The sequence below is a fragment of the Pangasianodon hypophthalmus genome, chromosome 25 (assembly GCF_027358585.1).
Source record: "Pangasianodon hypophthalmus isolate fPanHyp1 chromosome 25, fPanHyp1.pri, whole genome shotgun sequence".
Lineage (NCBI taxonomy): Eukaryota > Metazoa > Chordata > Actinopteri > Siluriformes > Pangasiidae > Pangasianodon > Pangasianodon hypophthalmus.
In genome coordinates, this window is record NC_069734.1 from 15,483,814 (window position 1) to 15,506,467 (window position 22,654).

Below are 22,654 nucleotides of genomic sequence, written 5' to 3' on the forward strand. Positions count from 1 at the left end.
AGGTCATGACGTTATTGGAAGTGTTGTCCAAAATCAGAGTGCAGTCTCCCTTACGGCTGCTCTATTGTGCTAGGTACAGAACAGTGTGTATGGTGAATAGTGAAGAAGTAAAGAAGTGTACGACTTTCCTACTATAACTGCTGCGAGGAAGTGGAATGAGGACGACAGGTGCGCTTTGTCCTTTGCCACCCTACGACTTGGTATATGGGGTCAGTTGGAGAGAACAGCGTGTATACAGTCTGTGTGAAGGTGCGCCAGGCATATCATTTGGCTGGAGGTTCATTAACCAGCTGGTCTTGGCACTGACTGACTCGTTCCCCAGAGGCCCTGTACAAGCCTCCAATTGATAAATGAACTGCTGACCTCCAGTAGAGGATCGTGCATGGGGACACCAAGTGCACCTAATTCCTAATGTTCCGCTTTTTGGTCTGTTCACTTTTCTCCACAGTGGTTTTTTTTGCTTGTTTGTTTGTTTGTTTGAGGTTATTTTTTTGGGATGAGATTCAGCCTTCGGGCCAAAATACTCAGCAAGGCAAAAAAAAAAAAAAGTCCTTCGTCCTTTTTTAACTGCTTATTTATTTTTTCTTAACAACATGGCATGGAATAAGTTTATAGGGTGGTGCTGTTATATGTGCAGATGTTTCATTAGTAATTGTCCCATTAAAGGCTATTTAAAACCCCTCTCTCTATCTCTCTGTCTCACTCTCTCTCTTTCTCTCTCTCTCGCTGTCTCTGTCTCTCTCCTGTTCCCTCTCTCATGCATACCTTCCACACAATTCAAATGAGTTCTGCTCATTGATATTCACAGAACTCATAGCCTGGAGGATAAACACACACACACACACGCACGCACGCACCCACACACACGCACCCACACAGACACCCAGAAGTATAAGTATACCTTGAATCTTTAGTGGCATGCATCCTTAACAGAAACAGCTGACTAAGCAAATGTTTGGCAATTATGTAAATAAACTGAGCTCGTTTGGAATTAGACTGACCTCAGGTTGGACGTGTGCACCCCTGCTCCTCCCCCTCCAACACACACACACACACACACACACACGCACACAACACGCGCCCCACAGACGCACCCATAACCAACCTCATCTGCTGCATAGTGTTATGGATGCATTGTGTGTGTGTTTGTGTGTATGCGGTTCTATTTGGGGGAGAGGTGCATTCAGGTTCATTTGGAATTATGAATGTTTATGAATGTAATAAATAAGTGTGTAATGTGAACATAGCCTTTTTAACATAGTTTAATTGGTAAATGCAGGATGAAGTGTGTGATTAACATGTGTGTGTGTGTGTGTGTGTGTGTGTGTGTTAACATGTTTGAGGCCTGTGTGGATGTACTTAGTGATGGAATGAATGACTTAGTATTCTCATGTGGTCATGGGTTCTCCTGATGTGAACACACATACATTTCCATTTGTAAAGAAAGAACATAGCAGCTCTACACACACTCCCAGACACACACACACACAGTGTCGGTGATGGTCTCTCCTGGTCGCCATGGCAATGTGAATGCATTTCCATATCAACCATTCCTTCTCTGCTTCTCTCCGTCTGCGTCTTTCTATAAACCTTCCTCTTTCTTACCCTATCTCGATCTCTTTTCTTCTATCTCTCATCCCTATATTAACTCATTATCTGTTACTCTCACCGCTTCACTTTCTTTCCATCTCCTCTTCTTCATTCTCTAGCTATCTCTTGAGCTTTCCTTCGTTCCGCATTCTTCCCGTGTCACACGTACTACGTGTAAGATTTCTAGACATATGTCTGTCCAGGAATGTTGCTGGATGACATCTACATTAATAGGAAAACCACCTGTAGACCTGCTCATTCATGCAGTTGTCTAATCAGCCAATCATGTGGCAGCAGCACAATGCATGAGATCATGCAGATAGAGATCAAGAGCTTCAGTTAATGTTCACATCAAACATCAGAATGGGGAAAATGTGTCATCTCTGTGACTTTAACTGTGGCATCATTGTTGGTACCAGATTGACTGGTTTGAGTATTTCAGAATCTTGTGTACGGAGGGTCTGCAGGCTGAAACACCTTGCTGATGAGAGAGATCAGAGGAGAATGACAAGCCTGGTTTGAGCTGACAGGAAGTCTATAGTAACACAAATAATCACTCTTTACAACTGTGGTAACACATCAAACGTTGAGGCGAATGGCTTGCAACAGCAGAAGATCACATCAGCCAAGAGCAAGAATCTCCTGTCAGCCAAGAACAAGAATCTGAGGCCATCACGGGCACAGACTCACCGAAACCGAACAGCTGACGACTGGAAAAAGACCAGGGGATTATTTTTTTTCTAATCTCCAACTGTCCAGTTTGGGTGAGTCTGTGCCAATGATATCCTTAGATTCTTGTTCTTGGCTGACAAGAGTGGATCCCGATGAGGTCTTCTGCTCTTGTAGCCCATCCACCTCAAGGGTCGATGTGTTGTGCATGCTGAGATGCTTTTCTGCTCACCACGGTTGTAAAGAATGATTATTCGAGTAACTATATCCTTCCTGGCAGCTCGAGGCTATTTCCATCTGACCTCTCTTATCAACAAGGCACTTCCACCCACAGGACTCGGTGTTTTTTGTTTTTCGCACCATTCTGGGTAAACTCTAGAGACGGTTGTGTGTGAAAATCCCAGGAGATCAGCAGTTTCTTAAATACTAAAACTATTTAACACTTTTTAACACTTTTTCTTTATTCTGATGTTTGATGCGAACATTAAATGAAGCTCTTGACCTGTATCTGAATGATTTTTTGGCATTGTGCTGCTGCCACATGATTGGCTGATTTGAATGTACAGGTATAAAGGTATTCCTAATAAAGTGGACGGTGAGTGTATATTTCCCTGGGGTTATTTCTGCAGGCCATTTTATAGAGGGTAATATAAAGAGTAATCTTTTTAGACGCATACACGCATAGTCTGTAAATAATTACTGACATTACTCAATCAGACGGGACTAAAATCCCGAAGATACTCCAGCTATAATTACACCACCTCCTCATGTAAAATTAATCCAATCCGAATAGGGCTTTGCGTGGTCAGATTTCTCCTTGTTTCCATACTTCCTTATACGGCACACACTCTCTCTATCTCTCTCAAGCTCATATAGTGAAATTAGAGAAGCTCAGTAGGTGTGCCTTGGAGGTCGTCTATGAGAATGTGGGTGTATCTTGGACTCAATACTGTGTGGAAGTTATGTATTATAATACTGTATGACGTTATGTATTAAGGAAGTCAGCGGCCATCCAATTTGTGCATAGTCGCTTCTCAAATGGTGCGCTATATGCTATAAACTATACCCTGTGTACTCGAGTGTGATTTTTGTCTAGGATTAACGTCTCAAATCAGCTACTAATAATGACAGGTTACAGTGATCCATGATAAAATACAGGAACACAGATACCTCCACATGAACAAACATTTTAAAACCCCCAAAAATCTGGTTTGAAGCTTTCACTCCTCAGTTGCCTCCATGCTGAAATGGCGTTTTCTCTCAGTGCGTCGTCCTATCATCAAATTCCAAACTGCAGAAGACTCTGGTAGCGCTTCTGAGCGTAAAAAGTGTCTAGTGATTTTACTTTGGCCGTTTTAGCACATCATAATTTTTCAGGTTGCTGAATACTTTTGGACTTAAAGTATGTGAAATTTTCACCAATTGTGCTAGCAAGCTTGCTAACAAAAGAGAGAGGATGATTTCCCTGCTCTTTACCGCTAATGCTAGTCAACTGGCTAACATGAGCTAAATTGCGAGGTCTTTTTGTAGACAATTTTATGTCAGGCTCATAAATGGTCATAAATAATCTTTACTGATTATGTGTGTTATCTAGCTAGCAACTGCTAACCTGACAGGAGTTCTGAAGGGATACCTAGGACATATTCACAAATATTCATAATCTTAACTGCTAACAATAGCTAACATGAGCTAACCTGACAGGATTTTAAGTCTTATTGTTGAATGTTCAAAATCTTTACTGTTAACTAAAGCTAGCTGGATAATGTAACCTATTTCAGCAGGATTTCTGAGAGGATTTTTATGTTTTCATACTGAACGTTGTTCATCTTCATTGCTAATAACATAGCTAGCTAACATCAGCTAACCTGACAGGATTTTAGGGCTAATCTTTAAGTCATATGTCTTTGAATATTCATACTCCTTATTGCTAACTCTACCTTGCTGGCTAACTTAAGCTATTTTGATGGCATTTCTGAGAGGACTTTTAAGTTTTAATAATGCTAATGAATGCTAACAATCAGCAATTTTAATGCTAGACAGCTAGCTAACATTAGCTAATCAACAGGATTTCTGAAGGGATGCTTAAGACATTTATATTTACTCATAATCTTCTCTCCTAATGCTAGCCAGTTAGCTAACATCAGATAACTTGAGGATAATCTTTAATCTCTAATAGTTTTGAATGTTCATAGCTCTATTAAGTGGGCTAATTTAAGCCTTTTTGACAGCTTTTCTGAGAGGATTTAAAAAATTTTTATTGTGAATGTTAATAATCTTCAGTGCTATCATATCAGCTAATCCGACTGTAAGAAAAGGTTCACAAACTGCCAACTGCTTTCTAGCCGGATAAAAACAAGCTAACTTGACAGGATATCTGAGGAAATTGCAGTCTCTGCAGACAGACAGATCGTCCTCTCTTCTCCTGCTAATATCATTTCTTCTGTTCCTGCACTTGTTCCATTTTCTTGTCTCTCTTCATCACTACTTCTTTCTCTCTCTCTCCTGTTCTTCTTCCCTCTGTCCGTCAGTAATAGGATGTATAATTGATGTGAGTGGAGAGGGTCAAAGGGTCTGTGTGTGATGAATGATGGGTAGTAAAAGCCTGTTTAAGCGGATGACTGAAAGCAGGCAAATTAATGGCCTGGAACATTAGCTGCAGCCAGCAGCACACACACGCCAGAAACCACACACTCCGGCGACTCTACACGCTCCAACAGCCTGTGTGTGTGATGGTCTTAACAAAGCTTGCTGGAAGATTGTTGGCTGGGAGATCCATTGTTTATCTGTGAAGTTGAGAGAAGATATATAACAAGTACATCACAATAATTGCCTTTTATGATATCAAGACTTTATGATATCAAAACACTACTGGATTACAAAATAACTGTTTTTGTAATCTGTTTCATTCGGCCTGAAACTTTGGAAGCCATTCAGTACTTTAAACCAAGGTTAGTCCTTGTATTACCTTATGTCCACAATAGCAAGTGACAAACTGACAGGTGACTGTTTAATCTGTGTACATGTGCAACAAGCGACAAGGTGACCCATTTGCTCAGTTGTATGCAAATTAAGTATTACACTGTAAAGCGACTAATCCAAGCGACTGAATCCTATGGCCCAATCCTATGGCGATTGTGGTCCGACGTTTCTTCACTTCCCCACTCATAACTTATGTTCCTACCTACTAGTCTCCAGTTACTTAGTCTCCAGACTTTTCATCAAAAACAAGATGAGCCTAGATAAAATTATTTGACACTGCATTGCATATTGACTGTGTAATTTTAGGCACTTTGGCCTAAATGGAGCAACGGGTCACTTTCATAACTGTACTAAAACCTGAGCATCTGAAGACCTGAAAATGAAAGCTAGTGCAGCTAATTGCGACAGCAATTTAGTACAATATAGTATACTTTAAATATATTGCGCAAGTATACCACCTTTCTAATCCAAGCCATTATCCAAGAGTGTAAGCTTGGAATTCTAGGCCCCCAGGAAGAATGTTGTGTTGTGTATACATGAGACGTTCTGCCACCATCACATCAAAACCACCGTGTCTCAAGTCAAAAATATTTGTTTCTGTTCTTAATCATTAAGTATTTGTATTTGATGCTGTGAGAATAAACCAACACTTCTGTTATTTGTCCTTAAACATTCTGTTTTTTTCATCAACTTTTGTAGCTAGCTCTAGGTCTGTAGCTAGTCTCTTGTCCGATGAGCTGCTTTAAGGTAAATAATTTGCATAAATCCACGTGATTGGATAAGACGCAGAGCTTTTGCTACAGAAGTCGCGTTGGTTGATGTTTAAAAAGCTAGAGTCACTATCTTATATACATTTATCGGTTCTGATACAGTATTTTTCAAGTGCAAAAGTGAAATACTTTACTGGCTCCACCAGTTTACGCCCCCTGCTTAATGTAATTGCGTATACAGCTAGATACGTAACTTACGCTGGTTAGCTAATAACATCAGGTTGTGTAATGTTAGCTAGCTGTTGTTGTTGTTTTCCCCAGAAATAATTTGTGGAATGATTTTATCATAATTGGATAAGTTGATGGAAATGAGCTACCAGCAGAAAAATTGCACTGTAAAAGCCTTTATATATTTTTTTTTTTTCCCCATTAGCATTACACACAAAGTCTGTGGAAACGTGTCTGCTGTTAGATGTTATGTGAGTTGGTGTGGGTCAGATGTACTGCTGGTGGGAGATGGCCAAAAAAGTTAGTGGATTGTTTTGATAGCTGACACAGGTCAGGCAGAACAGTATGTGTGTGTAGGTGTGTGTGTTTCTGGTTGGTGATCAGATGGATGACAGTGTAATGAACCACATTCAGAGAGGAAAAGACAAGCACAGGCAAGAAAGAGGTAAAAGCTGAGGGTCAGAAAGGCCACAAAGCCGACAGCACCACATCTGTTTTTCACACAGAGAGTTACAGTACCTGCTCATCAATGCACTGAACCGGGTTGTGAAAAACAAATACACACACACACTCTTCAACATGTGTCATACACTCACACACACTAACCGGATCTTTTTTTTCTTTTTTTTTTCTCACAGGTTGAGAACTGGTGTCCTCGTCTGCCATGGAGGGGCAGCAGCACTAATGATGATTTTGAAAAACAGGGACAGGTAAGTGTGTTCTTCTGTAACACATCACACACACGCATGCACACGTGCACACAAACTGGGGCTGTCAGTGTATAAAAGCAGTTGAACATTAATAAGCCGGTAATTTTATGCTGCCAAAACAGAACAGCCATGAAACAGGCAGTCGCAGTAGAAGGCTGAAATCTGATATGCAGTAGCTTGACAATGAAACTATTAGTGTTGAGCTAATATTAGGAAAGTAGAAAGTAAATAAAGTAAAGGAAAGTAAATAATCCAGTGCAATGAATGTGCAAAATGATAATGTGTCATAGTATAACACTATGTAAAGGCATGCCAATTCTTAAAATATAAGGTAGCTTCTTATAGCTTAATAATAGAGGAAGGATGCAACGTCTACCAGTGTCTGGAAGGTTTTAATGCCGTGTTCAACTCCGTCCTCAGTATGATCTGAAAACAAGTTTGGATCGGCTTCTTTGAGCTGGAATTCGCAGCACAATTGACTCAAAACTAGCTGGGTAGGATTGAATAGTGATATGCAACCCGCGGCTCTGAAAGCACACCTTCACAAAGTGCTGGTCACAATATTAATAGCTACGCCAAAGCGCAAGGATTTTATTTCAATTTATTTAGCTTTAAAAACTAACTGTGGGAGGAATTCCTTCAAGAATGGGCTGAGAGGGATTAAAAAACGATCTCACAGCTCATGGAAAGTGATTTCAAAGTGTTAACGATCCATTAAAGCAAAATTTTCCGTAGTGTAGTCTTGCGTAGTCGACTGTAGACAGTATGTTCAGACTAACAAAGTACATTTAGCTGCTTTCTTTACCCTCTGTAACGTTGAAAAGAGCTCAAACAGCTAAACTGATTGTAACATGCTTTTTAGCTGGAGATCCGGACGAGTCTGGACGAGCTGTATCGCGTGATGTCGCGGCGCGAGGAGTTCCGCTGGATGATGTTGAGGATAAAGCGGATGGAGGAGCCGTGGCTCAGCGCCGTGCACTCCCTCAGTCTCAAACAAGACCTGCGCACCCGCAAACGAAAGAAGGTACACTCCTCCACTTCTGCTTCCTTCATCTGACCTCCGTCCATCTTCTGCTGCTCTTGTCATTTGCCTGTTCCCCGTGTCCCTCTTTCGCTCCTTCTTCTCTTCTTGCTTATTTAGTCTTCTCCTGTCTCATCTCACCTACTCATCTCGTCTCATCCCATTCCAAGTGTCTTTTTATCCCCTCTTTTAGTTTCTTCTCATCTTTTCTTTTTTTCTTCTGTCACTTGTGACTTCCTGTTTCCTCTTCTCTTCTTCTTGCTTCTTCTCATTCCCTCTTTTCTTTTCGATTTTATTTTCTTCCTGTTTTCTCTCGTCTTTTCTTTGCTTCACTACTTGTTTCATACCTTATCTCTATTCTTATTTCTATACTTTTTTTTGTCTTTTCTTTTCTAATGTTTTTTTGTCTTGTCCTCTTCCTCTCCATACCCTTTTCTCCTCTTCTCTCACTCTTTCCTCCTTTTCCTCCCTCTTCCGTTTCTCTCCTCCCTCTTGTCCTTTCCTTTTTTCCCTTCCTTCTCCTTTCCTTGTTTTCTATTTACTTGTGTAGTCTTCTCTGTTATTCCCTTACTCTCCCCTCTTCCTCTCGTCCTCGAGTTTTCTGCCTTCTTATTTCCTCTCGTTTCCTCTTTTCTTGCCTCTCCTTTCGTCTCTCCCTCACCTCTCATCTCCTTCCGTCTCCCATATCTTTCATTTCTTCTTATTATTCTTCCTCTCACGTCCCTCTCTTTCCTCCCCAGTTCTCGTTCCTTCTCTGCTCCTCTCTTCTGTTCTCCTCTCCTCCTCAAGGGACAAAGAATTCCCTAAACACCTACGCTTCAGTATAAACAGTGTATCAGTGTCTCATCCTGGTTCTGTAGCAGCAGTTGTTTTAGGAAGCTCTGTATTGGTGCTTTGTTAAGTGCGTTATTCAGAAAGGAACACGGGAAAGCCATTGTGGCGTGTACCTGCCAGTTTTAAATAATACACACACTGCTAAATAATTCACACACGTGTCGTGCCGAGAGACAAACACACACGCACGCGCCATCCAGAACACTCTTTTCCCTTGAGAGTATGTGCGACGAGACTCTTCTCTTTCACCTGCAGCCAAACACCGTGGCAACCACCCAAATACACACACACACACACACACAAACACACACACACAGAGAGAGGAGAGACTGCCTGATTTGGAAGTGTCATTTTGAGCAATTGAGCCCTAAATTAAACTGTGTGTGCGTGTGTGTGTGTGTCAAAAAAAAAAAAATATGATGACCACAACTCTCCAATCGACTGATTTTCACTGTGACTCCAAACCACAGATTTTCTCTGTAGAACCTTCCGGAAGCCATCATAACCCGACGTGACCACAAAGTTAATTGCCGCAATATGATTTTCGCTCTCTGTCCGACGCATCGCGCTTTATTCTCTCCTTTTAAATCCCTCGCTGAAACGACACCTGATCTGAATCCAATATCCACAGCTCTTAGCTGAAAATGATACATGCGTGGTGCAGGATCTCAGCCTTCCGCGCTGAGCGCAGATTGAACACACACACACACACTCACATATTTCTCATCACGAACCATTATGTAATAGGGTGCAGTGTTTTCTATCTTAACTTTATTCAGTTAGCTGGAAGATTTAGGAAACAGCAAACACACACACAGACAAAAAAAGATGAAGGACATTGTGAGTACAAGAAATATAACGTGAAATAAAGTGACGCAACTGAGAAATGCACCGAATATTGAATGAAAGAAGGATGAAGAGTGAATGAAAGCATCAACCATACTAATCAAAGAACAGTGAACTAAAGAAGTATCCGAAAGCTGTAATTATACATCCATTTTATAATTATACACACGTTATAATTATATATATATATATATATATATATATATATATATATATATATACTACTATATACTACTATATGTACTACAGTTTAAGGGTTTTCTTTAAAAGCGTGATGGCACCAATTCTAATTAATTACTTTAATTAGCATAAATGTGGTTATGGTATATGAGTAAATTGTTTACGTGTGGCAGTGTGAGAAAACCTGTCCGAACTTTGACCAACGTCACAGTAATCTACTTTGACATGTCTACTTTCAGAAAACGTAAATATATTTTACCAACACAACGTGAAAATGTTTTTATCTTGTCTACTCTCTAACCTCGCCTTAGCATCCGCCTGCGAAGATCAAAAATGTTGTGTAAGAAGCTCTTAAAAAAAAAAAAGTCTGCCTAAAACCTTTCTAGCTAAGTGTGAAGTTAACTATGATTTGAAAACGTTTTTGCTTGGCTCCACAGCCATAGTGAAACAGATATAAGTCTGATCGGTTCAGATTGTAATCAGATCCCAGCTGTCAAAAACCGCAATGCTTCTGCACCTCGCATTGTCACCACAGAAGAGCTTTCCCACACTCTGCACACACAACATGGCACAAAGTGCAAAATTGTTTGCATTCAGTTTAAGTAGTCAGTGGTTTTTTCCCCATAGCATGAACAGAGTTCAGTCGATTGAAGAGATGATGATGATAAGGCTCATGTTTAGTGTCTTTTACCTCAGGTGATGAACCGGAAACGGATATGGGCGAAGCTGATAAGCAAAGCTGGCATGTATACTTATACCTCATTAAAATATGGCAGAATTGTAATATATTATACTTATAACAGATACACATTACAGAGAGTAGTCGATTAACCATACAGACAAAACAAATGTATTAAAAAAGCCATTGAAAGACAGAAACAAACAAAGAAGACCTAAGAAATAGGGGAATGAATAAACGATGGACAGACGCACAATCACACAAGACAAAACAAACACAGGAAGTAACGACTAAATGGTAGAATATACGCTCGAGCCAGACAAAAGAAATGAGCCCAAGAGAGCAAGGACAAAACAAAACGAACAAAAGACCGAAAAGATACAATGAAAGGGCAAATGAATATACGATGGAATAAAAGTGTGGCCAACGAAAGGATGGATGAACAAAGCAGAGAAAACCGGACTCGTGTTGTAAATGAGCACATCATAATTAAGCGATCGGAGACCAGACAGTTTAACTCATGAGCAAGGAATTCTGATGATGTTTGTTTGTCTGAAAATAATTGTGTAAATCAGCCATGACTCATAGCGACAGGCCCGCAGTTGTTGTTATGGTTACATTTCGGATGGCGTTGTCTCATTTTCTTCTTATCGACTTGCACACATGCACTGTAGTCTGAGTACAGTTCCTTTCTTTGGAACCTGCTTGATATGGTGTGCTCTTATAGAAAAATAATCAGTGACGGGAAATGATTATTTTCCAATAACAGCGTGCCCTGAAGTGTTTTATTCCTCTTACACCACAGCAGTTAGGCAGCGATTCGAATTTTTTTATATATCAAAAAAGGTCATACTTGTAAGGGTTTAAGTCGCATTTGAAATGTCCATGGAACTAGCTAGTTATTAAATACATTATAAACGGAAAACCTCACCATATCACTAACATAAGTTGTTAATATAGAAACATATTAAAGTGGACGCAAACCTGTGGTTTGCCCTGCACCCGGAACGATCGTCAGAGCTGGTGTTATAGAAAATGTATTAGCACTGTGGTATACAAAATAGATAACAGAAACCTTCCAGACAGTCAGAAGCGAGAATTTCAGTGGCCATAGTTATAATGAGTAGAATAAGTAATACGAAGCATCTCCCTTCACACAGACACACAAACACACACTCATTATCGTTGTTGAGGACAGGTTTGCAGTAGTGACGCACATCTGGACCTGTGTGTATGCACGAGGCTATAAACTAATAAGGAAGTTCTGTGTGTGTGTGTGTGTGTGTGTGTGTGTGTGTGTCTGTTAGATCCTTGTGCACCTGGGCCTGCTGACAAAGGAGTCTGGCTTCAAGATAGCTGAGAATGCGTTCAGCGGGGGTCCACTGGGGGAGCTGGTGCAGTGGAGTGACCTCATCACCACTTTATACCTGCTTGGCCACGACATCCGCATCTCAGCCTCTATCGCTGAGCTTAAAGAGTAAGAACACACACACACACACACGCACGCATGCGCACACGGCTCGTCAGCGATTATGTATTTGAATATTTCTTTATCAGCATTCTTAGCTGGAAATGGGTCCCTGGTGGTCATTCCCAAGCCCAGATAAAATGGGAGGGTTGCATCAGGAAGGGCGTCTGTCATGTCCCAAATCGACATGCGGACCAATGATCCGCTGTGGCAACCCCTTATGGGAGCCGAAAGATTGTTCTTAGCTGGAAATATTGTGTAACACTCACACACACACAGCTCATAAACAGTATTTGGAAATATTTTGTAGCACAAACACACTATGAACCATTAATTAGATCTAATCTACATCTGATCTCACATCAGGGTTGGTGTGCACACACGCGCACACACGCGCACCTACAAACGGGCACACACGTACACACAATATCATGGTCTTTTACCCACAGAGACACAACATTTATGCATACACACACACACACACACGCACATACACACACACAGTAAAAGACTGTCAATTAGATATTCTCACAGCCTCCAACATTCTGTCTATCTGTCTCTTGTCAGGATCATGAGGAAGGTGATGGGAAACAAGTCCAGCTGTCCCACGCAGGGAGACAAAGTGGTGGAGCTCATCTACATCGACATTGTGGGCCTGTCTCAATTTAAGAAGACACTAGGGCCCTCGTGGGTGCATTACCAGTGAGTAAAATCCGCTCTCCGTCGTCTTTATTGCTCTCAGTCTGGCTCAGTCTTCACCGATGGTAGTAAGTCAAGTCAAGTGGACATACACATATTCATCTGACGGGGTTCATGAGTTCGTCCCAGGTATTAAAACAGTGTGTGTGTGATTCATACTCATGATATCATGACTAGGGCTGCAGCAACTAATCGATCAAATTCGATGAAAACTTGATAAGTTCGTTACAGATTGTGTCTTCTGTGTTATGAAGTGTGCTTTGGCACACATTGCCTCACTTTTTTTTTTTTTTTAAGACTAAAAACATATTTGTTACACTGGAGAAAATGGTACCAAAGTATAGGAACACTACATTCCAGTGTTGCTATATGATATATGATGTGCATATATATATATATATATATATATATATATATATATATATATATATAACATATTGACGTATTTCATCGGATTGTCCAGTTGTATCGCACATTTATGGTCTTTTCTACCCTTAAAAAACATTATCTTACTCTGCTTTGGCTAAAAAGTCAGTAGTTTGTGTGACAACTCGATGGGTGGAAAAAAATAAATGAAAATGACTGAACATGTTCTCAAATGAATGATTAGTCAACGAGGCGAAAGGTTTCTCATTTCGAAACACAGTTCCTTGTTGTTCTTTTGTTTATTTTGCTTTGCATATTTTAGTCGTAATTAATGTCCTGTGTTAAAAGTGCATTAACACGGCATTAATTAGTCAGTGTTAATTATTGCAGTAGGTCAGTTATTTGAATCAATTGGCTTATAAGCATTTGGAATTTTTTTTTTTTGTATTACATTGTTTAATTTTCTTAGCATCCTCAATATACATTCAGGTCCATAAGTATTTGGACAGTGACACAATTTTCGTAATCTTTCCTCTGTACACCACTACAATAGATTTGAAATAAAGCAATCAAGATGTGATTGAAGTGTAGCCTTTCAGCTTTAATTAAAGGGCTTTTACAAAAATATTGCGTTAATTGTTTCGGAATTACAGCCATTTTTTTTTACAGAATCCCTCCATTTCCACAGGCTCGAAAGTAATCGGACAAACTAACAATCATAATTATTAGGATTATTTTTAATACTTGGAGGCAAATCCTTTGCAGTCAATGACTGCCTGAAGTCTGGAACCTGGTATATCTTGGTATACGTTGTGTGTCAAGTCATCAAGTCACCATCCTGCTTTCGGGTCACAGTGAAGGTCCTGGGAGTCGATTCCAAAAAGAGTTGATTCCTTGATTCGGCATTGAAAACTATGAGTCAGCTTCAAAGCTTTGGATTCACCAACAGTGTATTGGCTCCAGAGGATTATTTGATTCTAGACCTTGGATTCTTGGTCATTGATTGTATGGAATTAAAGTTTTACAGTTACTTTTCATACAAGTGAAATTTTACTGTGAAATATTGTGGCTTTAAAGTCATTGTGGGCAAACAAGAATAATCATAAACAAGTTGTTTCTAGCTATTAAGTGTGGCTTTAGATCATTTAGATCCTTAAAAAAAAAAACTCTGGTGACTTGAGGCTTGAAGCTTCAAACCCAGCAGTATAGAATAAACCTTATACCATGGGCATTAGTCTATATTAAACAGCAGTGAAGGTGAACGAGTGTGTCATTGACTTATTCATACTCTCTCTCCCCCGCTCTGAGAAATTCAGCCTGAAATTACCCTTATACTCGGAGCCTTCATAGTTATTACTGACCCTCAATTTCTTCACCTTTCTCACAAATCAGTCTCTGCGGCACTCTCGGCACTCTCGAATCTCATTATTGCGTGGTATGAGGCGCTCTCAGTGTAGATTTCATCATCAGAGCTCCAGCGTGGTGGTCCATGACTTTGCTTTTCTCATATCTCTAATCTGTTTTATTATTATCGTCATTATTAGTATCTGATGCTGTTTATCAAGACTGTCTTCATCGTCACCTTGAGTGACGTACAGTTCTTGTTATTTAGTTGAAACCAGCTGAAAAGTGGAACTCGGGATTAAATTGCAGAAGTGTACTTAATACTTCCATACCCAGATGTGCAAATTCTGTGCTATATTTCACATAATATTGAATAAATACTATTAAAATACAGAGTATTAATATCAGTGCCACCTTTTTCCCCCCAAGTGCTTTCTAGTCTGTATCGAAAAAGCGTATCCTCACACTAGATAAGAACCTGTTTAAACCACAGTGGTGCTAAATCATAATTAACTTGCTCTATTTTCACACCAAAAAAAAAAAAAAATCTCACGTAAACAGTTAAGAAGCAGCCGTGCTCTAAGGACAATTTGACATTTCTGCTTGTCAGTCTTATAAGGTTAATAGGAAGGTCAGCTTCTATGCAGAATCCAATCCATGGACAAAGTTAAAAGAGCTTTGATCGAGTATAACGGTCAGGGGATTTGAGATATATAACCAGTATAATTACTACTGTATAAAATATTGACTTGGAATGAACCACAGGACCTGAAATTAAACATCTTATTAATTAAACATCTTACTAACATTGTATTAAGTATCTCAGGGAATTTGGAGCACCAGGGCAATGAAACAAAAGACCTGACTTTAAGCTTCATTGTAATCATTATCACATAACAGGTTTTTTTTCTGAAAACAGATCAAGTATGTAGGGTTTATCCAACATGTTTATTCTGTAGGTCCATTTGTATGGGCGTTGTTTTTATCCAGATCGACTTATAGGCAGACTTCAAGCCAAGCTTTAAGCGTTAAGGTGTTAAGGGTGACAATGTCCATTGTTAAAAGCGCTATACAAATGGAATTGAATTGAATTGAATTGAATTAAGGGGCCTGGGATTTGATCTCACAACCTTCCGGTCACTTGCACACAAACCACTGACAATGACAGCACTTTGTTAATTTGCTCGCTTGTTTTAATCTTGTAATCTACTGTTTAGACATTCTGCAACGTAGCATCAACTGATGCTGAATAGTGTAAAAGAACCAATAACAATATTAGTACGAAGATGTGCACGTGTCAGTGTGTTATTTAAACCAGTGATACTCAGCTCATCTTACGTCAAGTCCAAACATTCTTCTGTAATGAATAAAACACTCGGGGGGGGTGTTGTTATTGGAAAATAATTAACCACGGAGTGCTGCGACACGAATTTTATTTTATTTTATTTTCCTATAACATCCCAAAGTGTTAGTTCTCTTATTCCACACCAATTTCCTAAACATAATCATGGTAAAATTAATTAAAGCGTGACACGTCATACTTTTCTCCTTTTAGCTACATTTAAATGGATGTGGTGGAAAAATCCAAGATTCCCTCGCCGTGTCTTGAAGTTAATAAGAGGAAAAAAAAAATTGAAACAGGCTTTATGCCTTAATGATAGCAAACCGGGAAAGTAACAGGAAGCAGGGCTAGAACACCGACATAAGAATAAACCATAACTCCATTTCCCTCCTGCCTTGAAACAACATTATAATGTATCATATTTGGAATAGCAGACCAGCTTAGAAGGCTTCCTCTTTTAGTGCTTCCTTCCTAACCACACCACACCCCCACCCACCCAACAAACCCCTCCACCCACCAACACACACACAGAACACATTGTGTCCTTTTCCGTTGTCCTCAATGTAATAAAAGCCTTATTTAATGTAGTTAGTGCCATTTTCGTTTCAAAGCCATGCTGAGAAAAGTGACCGAACTGCAGCGACAGACTGCTTTCTGCATGTGCGTCTATTACGTTCATTAAATTTCGATCTACCGAAGCATCAAATGCTTGTCAAAATGAAAGCGCACAGTCAGTTCTGTATGTTTCTATAAATAAAAATAAGAGTAACACACCCTTGTGACCAGTGGTTGTTACGGTTTGTAATTTTCACACTATGATAAATCTGAAAAAAAAAAGTACTGTTTCATGGTAAACGAGGCAGAGGTGGAAAATTTAGTTACGAAATCTAAAAATAACAACCCCGTAACAACCCTACGCGAAACTCTCTGAGGTTTAACTCATAATAATAACGTGTCTTATATTGTTTTTTATCAGAAGTTGGTCAATTCCATTCATAAATAATGTCAGCTTGAATGTAACGGTAGCTTCGACAAAACTGTTATTACACATAATGTTTTGTGAATCTACATTTTATCATGGTGTAACTTTGGGGTTTGTGGCTAGAAAGTTCAGGACTAAAAGACTCCAAAGACTCCAAATAAATAAATAAATAAATACTTGAATGTCACATATTTGCCTAATGTGTTTAATATTAGAAAAGTTGGATTATTCTCATGCTGAGATCAGAGCGCCATGGAGTCATGTGAATGCATCGTTAAAATGTATGAGAAAGCAGATTAGAATTTATAATCAGCCTTAGTGCTGACTGAAATAAGAGTGTAATAAAAGTGTGTGTGTGTGTGTGTGACCTTGTTTTCAGGTGCATGTTGCGAGTGTTGGACTCGTTCGGGACGGAGCCGGAGTTTAACCATGCTCACTACGCTCAGTCTAAAGGCCACAAGACTCCATGGGGCAAGTGGAACCTTAACCCTCAGCAGTTCAACACCATGTTCCGTAAGTGTGTGTGTGTGTGTGTGTGTGTGTGTGTGTGAGTATGTGTTTATGGGCAGTTGGCTTGGATTGTCATCTCAGGTGTTGTAGATGGTGAAAAGCTCTTTTGTTAAGACGTGGTACATGACATTCTCAATAAACCCTTTGGTTTTTTTTTTTTTTCCTGGCCAGAAAGAGAACACTCATGGCTTTCATCATGAAATGTGTGTGTGTGTGTGTGTGTGTGTGTGTGTGTGTGTGTGGGGCCTGTTTGCATATTTCTGCATGTAGTTGGATGCATGTATAACCCCAATAACTGCTTCAAATCCAGACTGCTGTATATTCGATTACCTTTTTTTTTTTTTTTTTTTTTTTTTAAATATATGTTTTATGTTGAGAGCGTTACATTTCCTCTAATGAGGCGTGTTACATGTTACAGTGCGTCTTGAATAACAGGTCAGTGACTTATAGTTCCGACCAGAGTGAATTTGTTTGTCAAGATAAGATAAGATGAGATAAGATAAGATAAGATAAGATAAGATAAGATAAGCGTTATTGATCCCACAGTGGGGAAATTCACTTATCACAGCAGCTCACAGACAGTTAAAGTGCAGGAAGAAAGAAAAGGAAGGAAGAAAGAAAAGTTAAAACTATAACTATATATGCACTCTTAGGAATAATAAAAGAAATAAAATTATATAAAATGTCTACACAATTGTGTGTTTCCACCGTTGTGGCGACAGATTGGGGAAGACCCACATATTGGTGTGATGGTCAGGTGTTCTCATACTTTTGGCCGTATAGTGTAGAAGATTCTACTCAGTTAATACTTGATTTTGAAAGTAGTTTTTTTCCCCCCTTTTGCTCATACAGCAGCTTCGATTCTTCATGGCATGTATTCTACAAGGTGTTGGAAACATTCCTTCGAGATTTTGGTCCATGTTGACATGACTGCAGATTTACCAGTGCACCCAAAAATTGATTATTTTCCAATAACCATACATCACACGGTTTTTTATTTCTTTTACACCACAACAAATTACCAACAATTACATTTATTATTTATTAAAGAATAATGTGGTACTTTTTTTTATCCTTTTATAGCTGCATAAATGTTGTGGAACATCTACAAAACACATTAGTTACCTGTTATCACTTATGTTATAGCAGCTATAAATAGTCTTCCCTCACCAACCTGCTTTTTTTTTTTTCTCTCTAAGACAAAAGATGCACTTTGTTACTGAGAAAACTTGAAGTTACAGCTTTACCTCTTACTCGTACAAAGCACTGACGCTGGAGACTCCTTCCATACATCCTAAATAAACTATAATCTCCTTATAAAACACTTCACCTTATTAATAATTAACTGTTTATGTGGCGCATCCACCATACCAGTCCCTGTGTTAGTTGTTGCTATGGAAACAATAACATATTAGAGCAAAGGGCGTTGGTGTAAACTTGTGGTTTTCCTTGCAGCTGGAACGACTGTTAGAGAAAATTAATCACCACCTTCTGACCAATCACGAGCAAGGATTCAACAGTGCTGAAGAATTTTCTGGGATTGTTATTAAAATGATACAGATGAGTTAATAACCTGATATTAACAGGCTGCTAGTGTCCTCCCTGTGTGTGTGTGTGTGTGTGTGAGTGATGGAGGGAGGCACTCGTTTAAGAGGAGGAAACTTAATCAATCCTCCCTTTTTGTTCTGTCCTTCTATCTGCTTTTTTTTTACTTATTTTGATTTATAGTAGAGGAAGTTTGCAGTCAGTAAAGAGAAAAAGAATGCCGGTTCAAGGCCACTGAAATCAACACTGCATTCAGATTTGTGCTGCTGACTGTGATTACACTTGACAGGTTGTGTGTGTGTGCGCGTTTGCGCGTGTGTGTGTGTCTGCATGCATGGGAGGGGGCATGTTCCATTTATATTGCCATTTCTGATATCCACAAATTTACACAAATTGCATTATGGGCCGGCTGGTTTCTGAATCTCATCCCACACAATGATTGGATCTGATGGCAGCAGCAACAGTCCAGATGCTCTCTTGGGCCAAACTATGGCACACACACACACACACACACACACACACACACACACAAAATCAAATATCTAATACTGTAGACAACTTCTGAGGAATTACAGTGCCTACAGTCATATGCTCTTATATCTGGCTCTTTAATTTGATTGTGTGTGTCAGTGTAGATGTGTGTGTGTGTGTGTGTGTAAGATAACAGAATAAATGAATTAACACTTACATGCCGTTTAGGTCAAAAAGACAGAAAATTAATACGAAAAGTTTTGAGTAACTTATCAATCACAGTCTAATGAGCTTACATTATAGAAGATTTGTAAGGAATAAAAGATTAAAATGATTATTTTTCTATAACAGCACAACCCGAAGTGTTTTATTCCGCAGCGATTTGCCAACGATTACAATTTGTTGTACAATTTTGATTACAATTTAATGTCATGGAACATCAAGAGTTGCACTCATATAACTGCTGTAAACAGTTGTACCCTCGCCAGCTTCTCTTTTTTTCCTCTCTTGAACTAAAAAATGCAGATTGTCGTGTTCCTGAGAAGCCAGAAAACACAAACTCCTCTGTCTTTCATCAGGCAAGAAAACTTACTGACTGTTGACACTGGAGACTCCTTTAATTAATGTTTAACAAAAAAAAAAAAAAAAAGTCTCCATCATATCAACTTAAATTATGTTTTTTTCATTGTTAACATGTAATAACATTTTTTTTAAGCCGTTTAATATTACGTTTTAAATTACGTGCATCCACGATATAAGTCTTTATGAATGAGTTGTTACCATAGAAACGATAACGTATTAGCTAGAACGAGCGCAGTAATATATTCCTGTGATTCGAATTACAGTCGGAACTGCTATTAGAGGTGCTGTTCTTGAAAGACGTGCGTACGTATATTTAATTTTCCTGGTATATAAAGAAGATTAGGTGATTTTTAGTCTCTGAGATGAAGATATTTCAAAATACAAAATAAATAAATGATTGCTCTAATGGGATGTCCATTTCTAATCAGCGGACATGGGTGAAGTTTCACACAGATGGCACCGAGGCGAAACTCTGCCAGCTCGCTGTTACCCAGACGACCTTTTGGTCCCCTGTTACCATAGTAACCATCTCTCACTTGCCAACGTTGACCTAGTCTGTGATCGTTTCCCCCCCACACACACACACACAAGCCGTAATGAAGCACTCTGGTGTTCCTTTCTTAACCCTTATGTTCTTTTCATTACATCATAACTGCTATAATATAATATTAAATTTATAATATATCATTTATTTAAAATGATTTTTTTTCTTTTTAGGCCATTTCAGGCTCAAACGGATCACCATCTTAATATCAGTTCATTTTAATATATTATTTCTATCCGTTGCCATGTTTTGTCCTTAATTTAAATCATTTTACGAATGATCTTGATCCCGCCCCAGTGCACTTTTTCTCCTCTCTGATTGGTTGTTCTGTATCGTCGATATCTTCTGATCGTCTTTGTATCTTGCAGCTCACACTCCCGATAACAGTTTCCTGGGCTTCGTGGTGGAGCAGCACCTGAACGCCAGCGACATCAAACACATCGACGACGTCAAGCGCCAGAACCAGTCGCTCGTCTACGGGAAAGTCGATAACTTCTGGAAGGTATGTTCCTTCGATTTATATAATGATTTGATATATGCTGGTTTTGGCTTAATTTTGCATCATTACGATTATACAGTATACTGAAGAAGTCCTTTAAGTCTTCCAATTGTATGGTTTTAAGTGTGTTTATGTTCTGGTTATTTCCTGTAAGAGTACAATCTAGTAAGAAACAACAAATAAATCTTTGTAACTTTTTTGGTCAAGTGACAAATTGGAATATTCGCTAGGTTTTATTTATTTATTTATGTATTTGCTCAATAGAATCATTTTATGCAAATTTGTTATGATGCAGCGATGTCATTCTCCTTCTTTTCCACAATCTCCTTTTTTTTTTTTTTTTTTTTTTAATTCATTTATTTTACAAATTAATGAAAATTCGTAAAAATTATTATTAGAAATATCGCGTTTCAGGATGTACGCAACGTAACTATTTGAGAAATAATTCGAACTTGGTGGTTAAGGGAGAACTCTGCCCTGAGACACGTTAAAATATGTTGATATTTCAATATTTGCGATGTGCTTAATGATTTTGGTACTAATTTGTTGGTTGGTGCTGAATTTTTCTTATTCCTGTGAGAGGTCAGTGGATGTGTGTCATGCTGATGTCATAGGAAGATGTTGCTAGTGCAGGTACAATGACGTTTAATAGAAGAAAAAAAAAAATGAACAATCTCAAACGTCAGGTTTTGGTCAGCTTTTCTTTCCACTCGTCATTTCCTGAGCGACGTACAACGTCATATTAATGAGAATTCTAACATAGAAATAGTAAAGAGCACTGCAAACACTGCAGAATGCTGTGTGTGTGTGTGTGTATATATATATATATATATATATATACATATATATATATATATATATATATATATATATATATATATATATATATATATATATATATATATACGACAGGTTACGGCTCAGCTAGTTAGCGATCTATGTTTTGGCACCTTATGTCAATAACCAAAGTATTGTACGTTTTTTTATCATTAGCAAGAGGCCTAATGTGAACAATTGCTGAGAAATCCATATGTATCATTAGAGTAAGTCAGGTATTTGGATTTTTCTTCTGTGCTCTAACCGAAACGCAATAACACCGTCGTCTTTATTTTGTATTGACGTCTGTCATAGAAACTTTAAAACAACACCATGGAAAAGTGTTTTTCTTTAAACTCAGTGGTTCCACCACATTGTTTCCAAACGGCATCCGATTTCTCTTTCACACATTTCTCCATTGTGAGCTCATGCCTGGTGTTGCCATTAAGACCCACAGCTCTCTGTGTAAGAGAGAGCAGTATCCACTTGGAGATATTTCCTGAGACAAAATGGATTCGCATTTTTCACATGGAAAATGTACAGTACGATCCAAACGCTTCAGTCTGCTGTGAAGAATTAGCAAAAACAAACTGTTCCTATTTATTATTCAAGAACATATTTGTTAAAGGTGATACAGATGAGTTAGCTAAGCTGTTTTAGAAAGCTGTATGTAGCTTCAGTTGATCTGAAGATCTTATGTCACTCTTTAATCCTGCCAAACAAGCAACTTGCAGACAACTCCATAAATATTGGCACCCTTTTAAGAGGATGGGCAAATTTTTTGATATATATATACTAGATGTTCCTGGACATCCCAGTCTCTAGTCTTTAGAGAAAACCAAATATAAGAGTATAAAGGAGCTTCTGCTTGGAGTATTGGTTTATGATCACTTTCCAATCTTGTTAGAGGCTTGGTGCTATTATTCTGCATGGAGTATTGGTTCCTGATCACTTTCCAACCTGGTTAGAGGCTCGGTGCTATTATTTTACTATCGTAAGGGTGCCAATAATTTTGAAACCTGTGTTTTGCAGTGAAAAAC

General features: G+C 38.8%; 1 protein-coding gene across 1 annotated transcript in view; it reads left to right on the forward strand.

Moving 5' to 3' along the window:
• The window catches only part of mgat5 (alpha-1,6-mannosylglycoprotein 6-beta-N-acetylglucosaminyltransferase), a 99,433-nt gene that overhangs the window by 58,041 nt on the left and 18,738 nt on the right, over positions 1-22,654 (forward strand). Inside the window, exons 6-11 of the mRNA XM_026947769.3 lie at positions 6,815-6,886; positions 7,749-7,910; positions 11,754-11,923; positions 12,482-12,616; positions 17,027-17,160; positions 20,668-20,801. Of these exons, the coding sequence (XP_026803570.1) occupies positions 6,815-6,886; positions 7,749-7,910; positions 11,754-11,923; positions 12,482-12,616; positions 17,027-17,160; positions 20,668-20,801 (807 nt within the window). The remainder of the gene's footprint in view (positions 1-6,814; positions 6,887-7,748; positions 7,911-11,753; positions 11,924-12,481; positions 12,617-17,026; positions 17,161-20,667; positions 20,802-22,654) is intronic.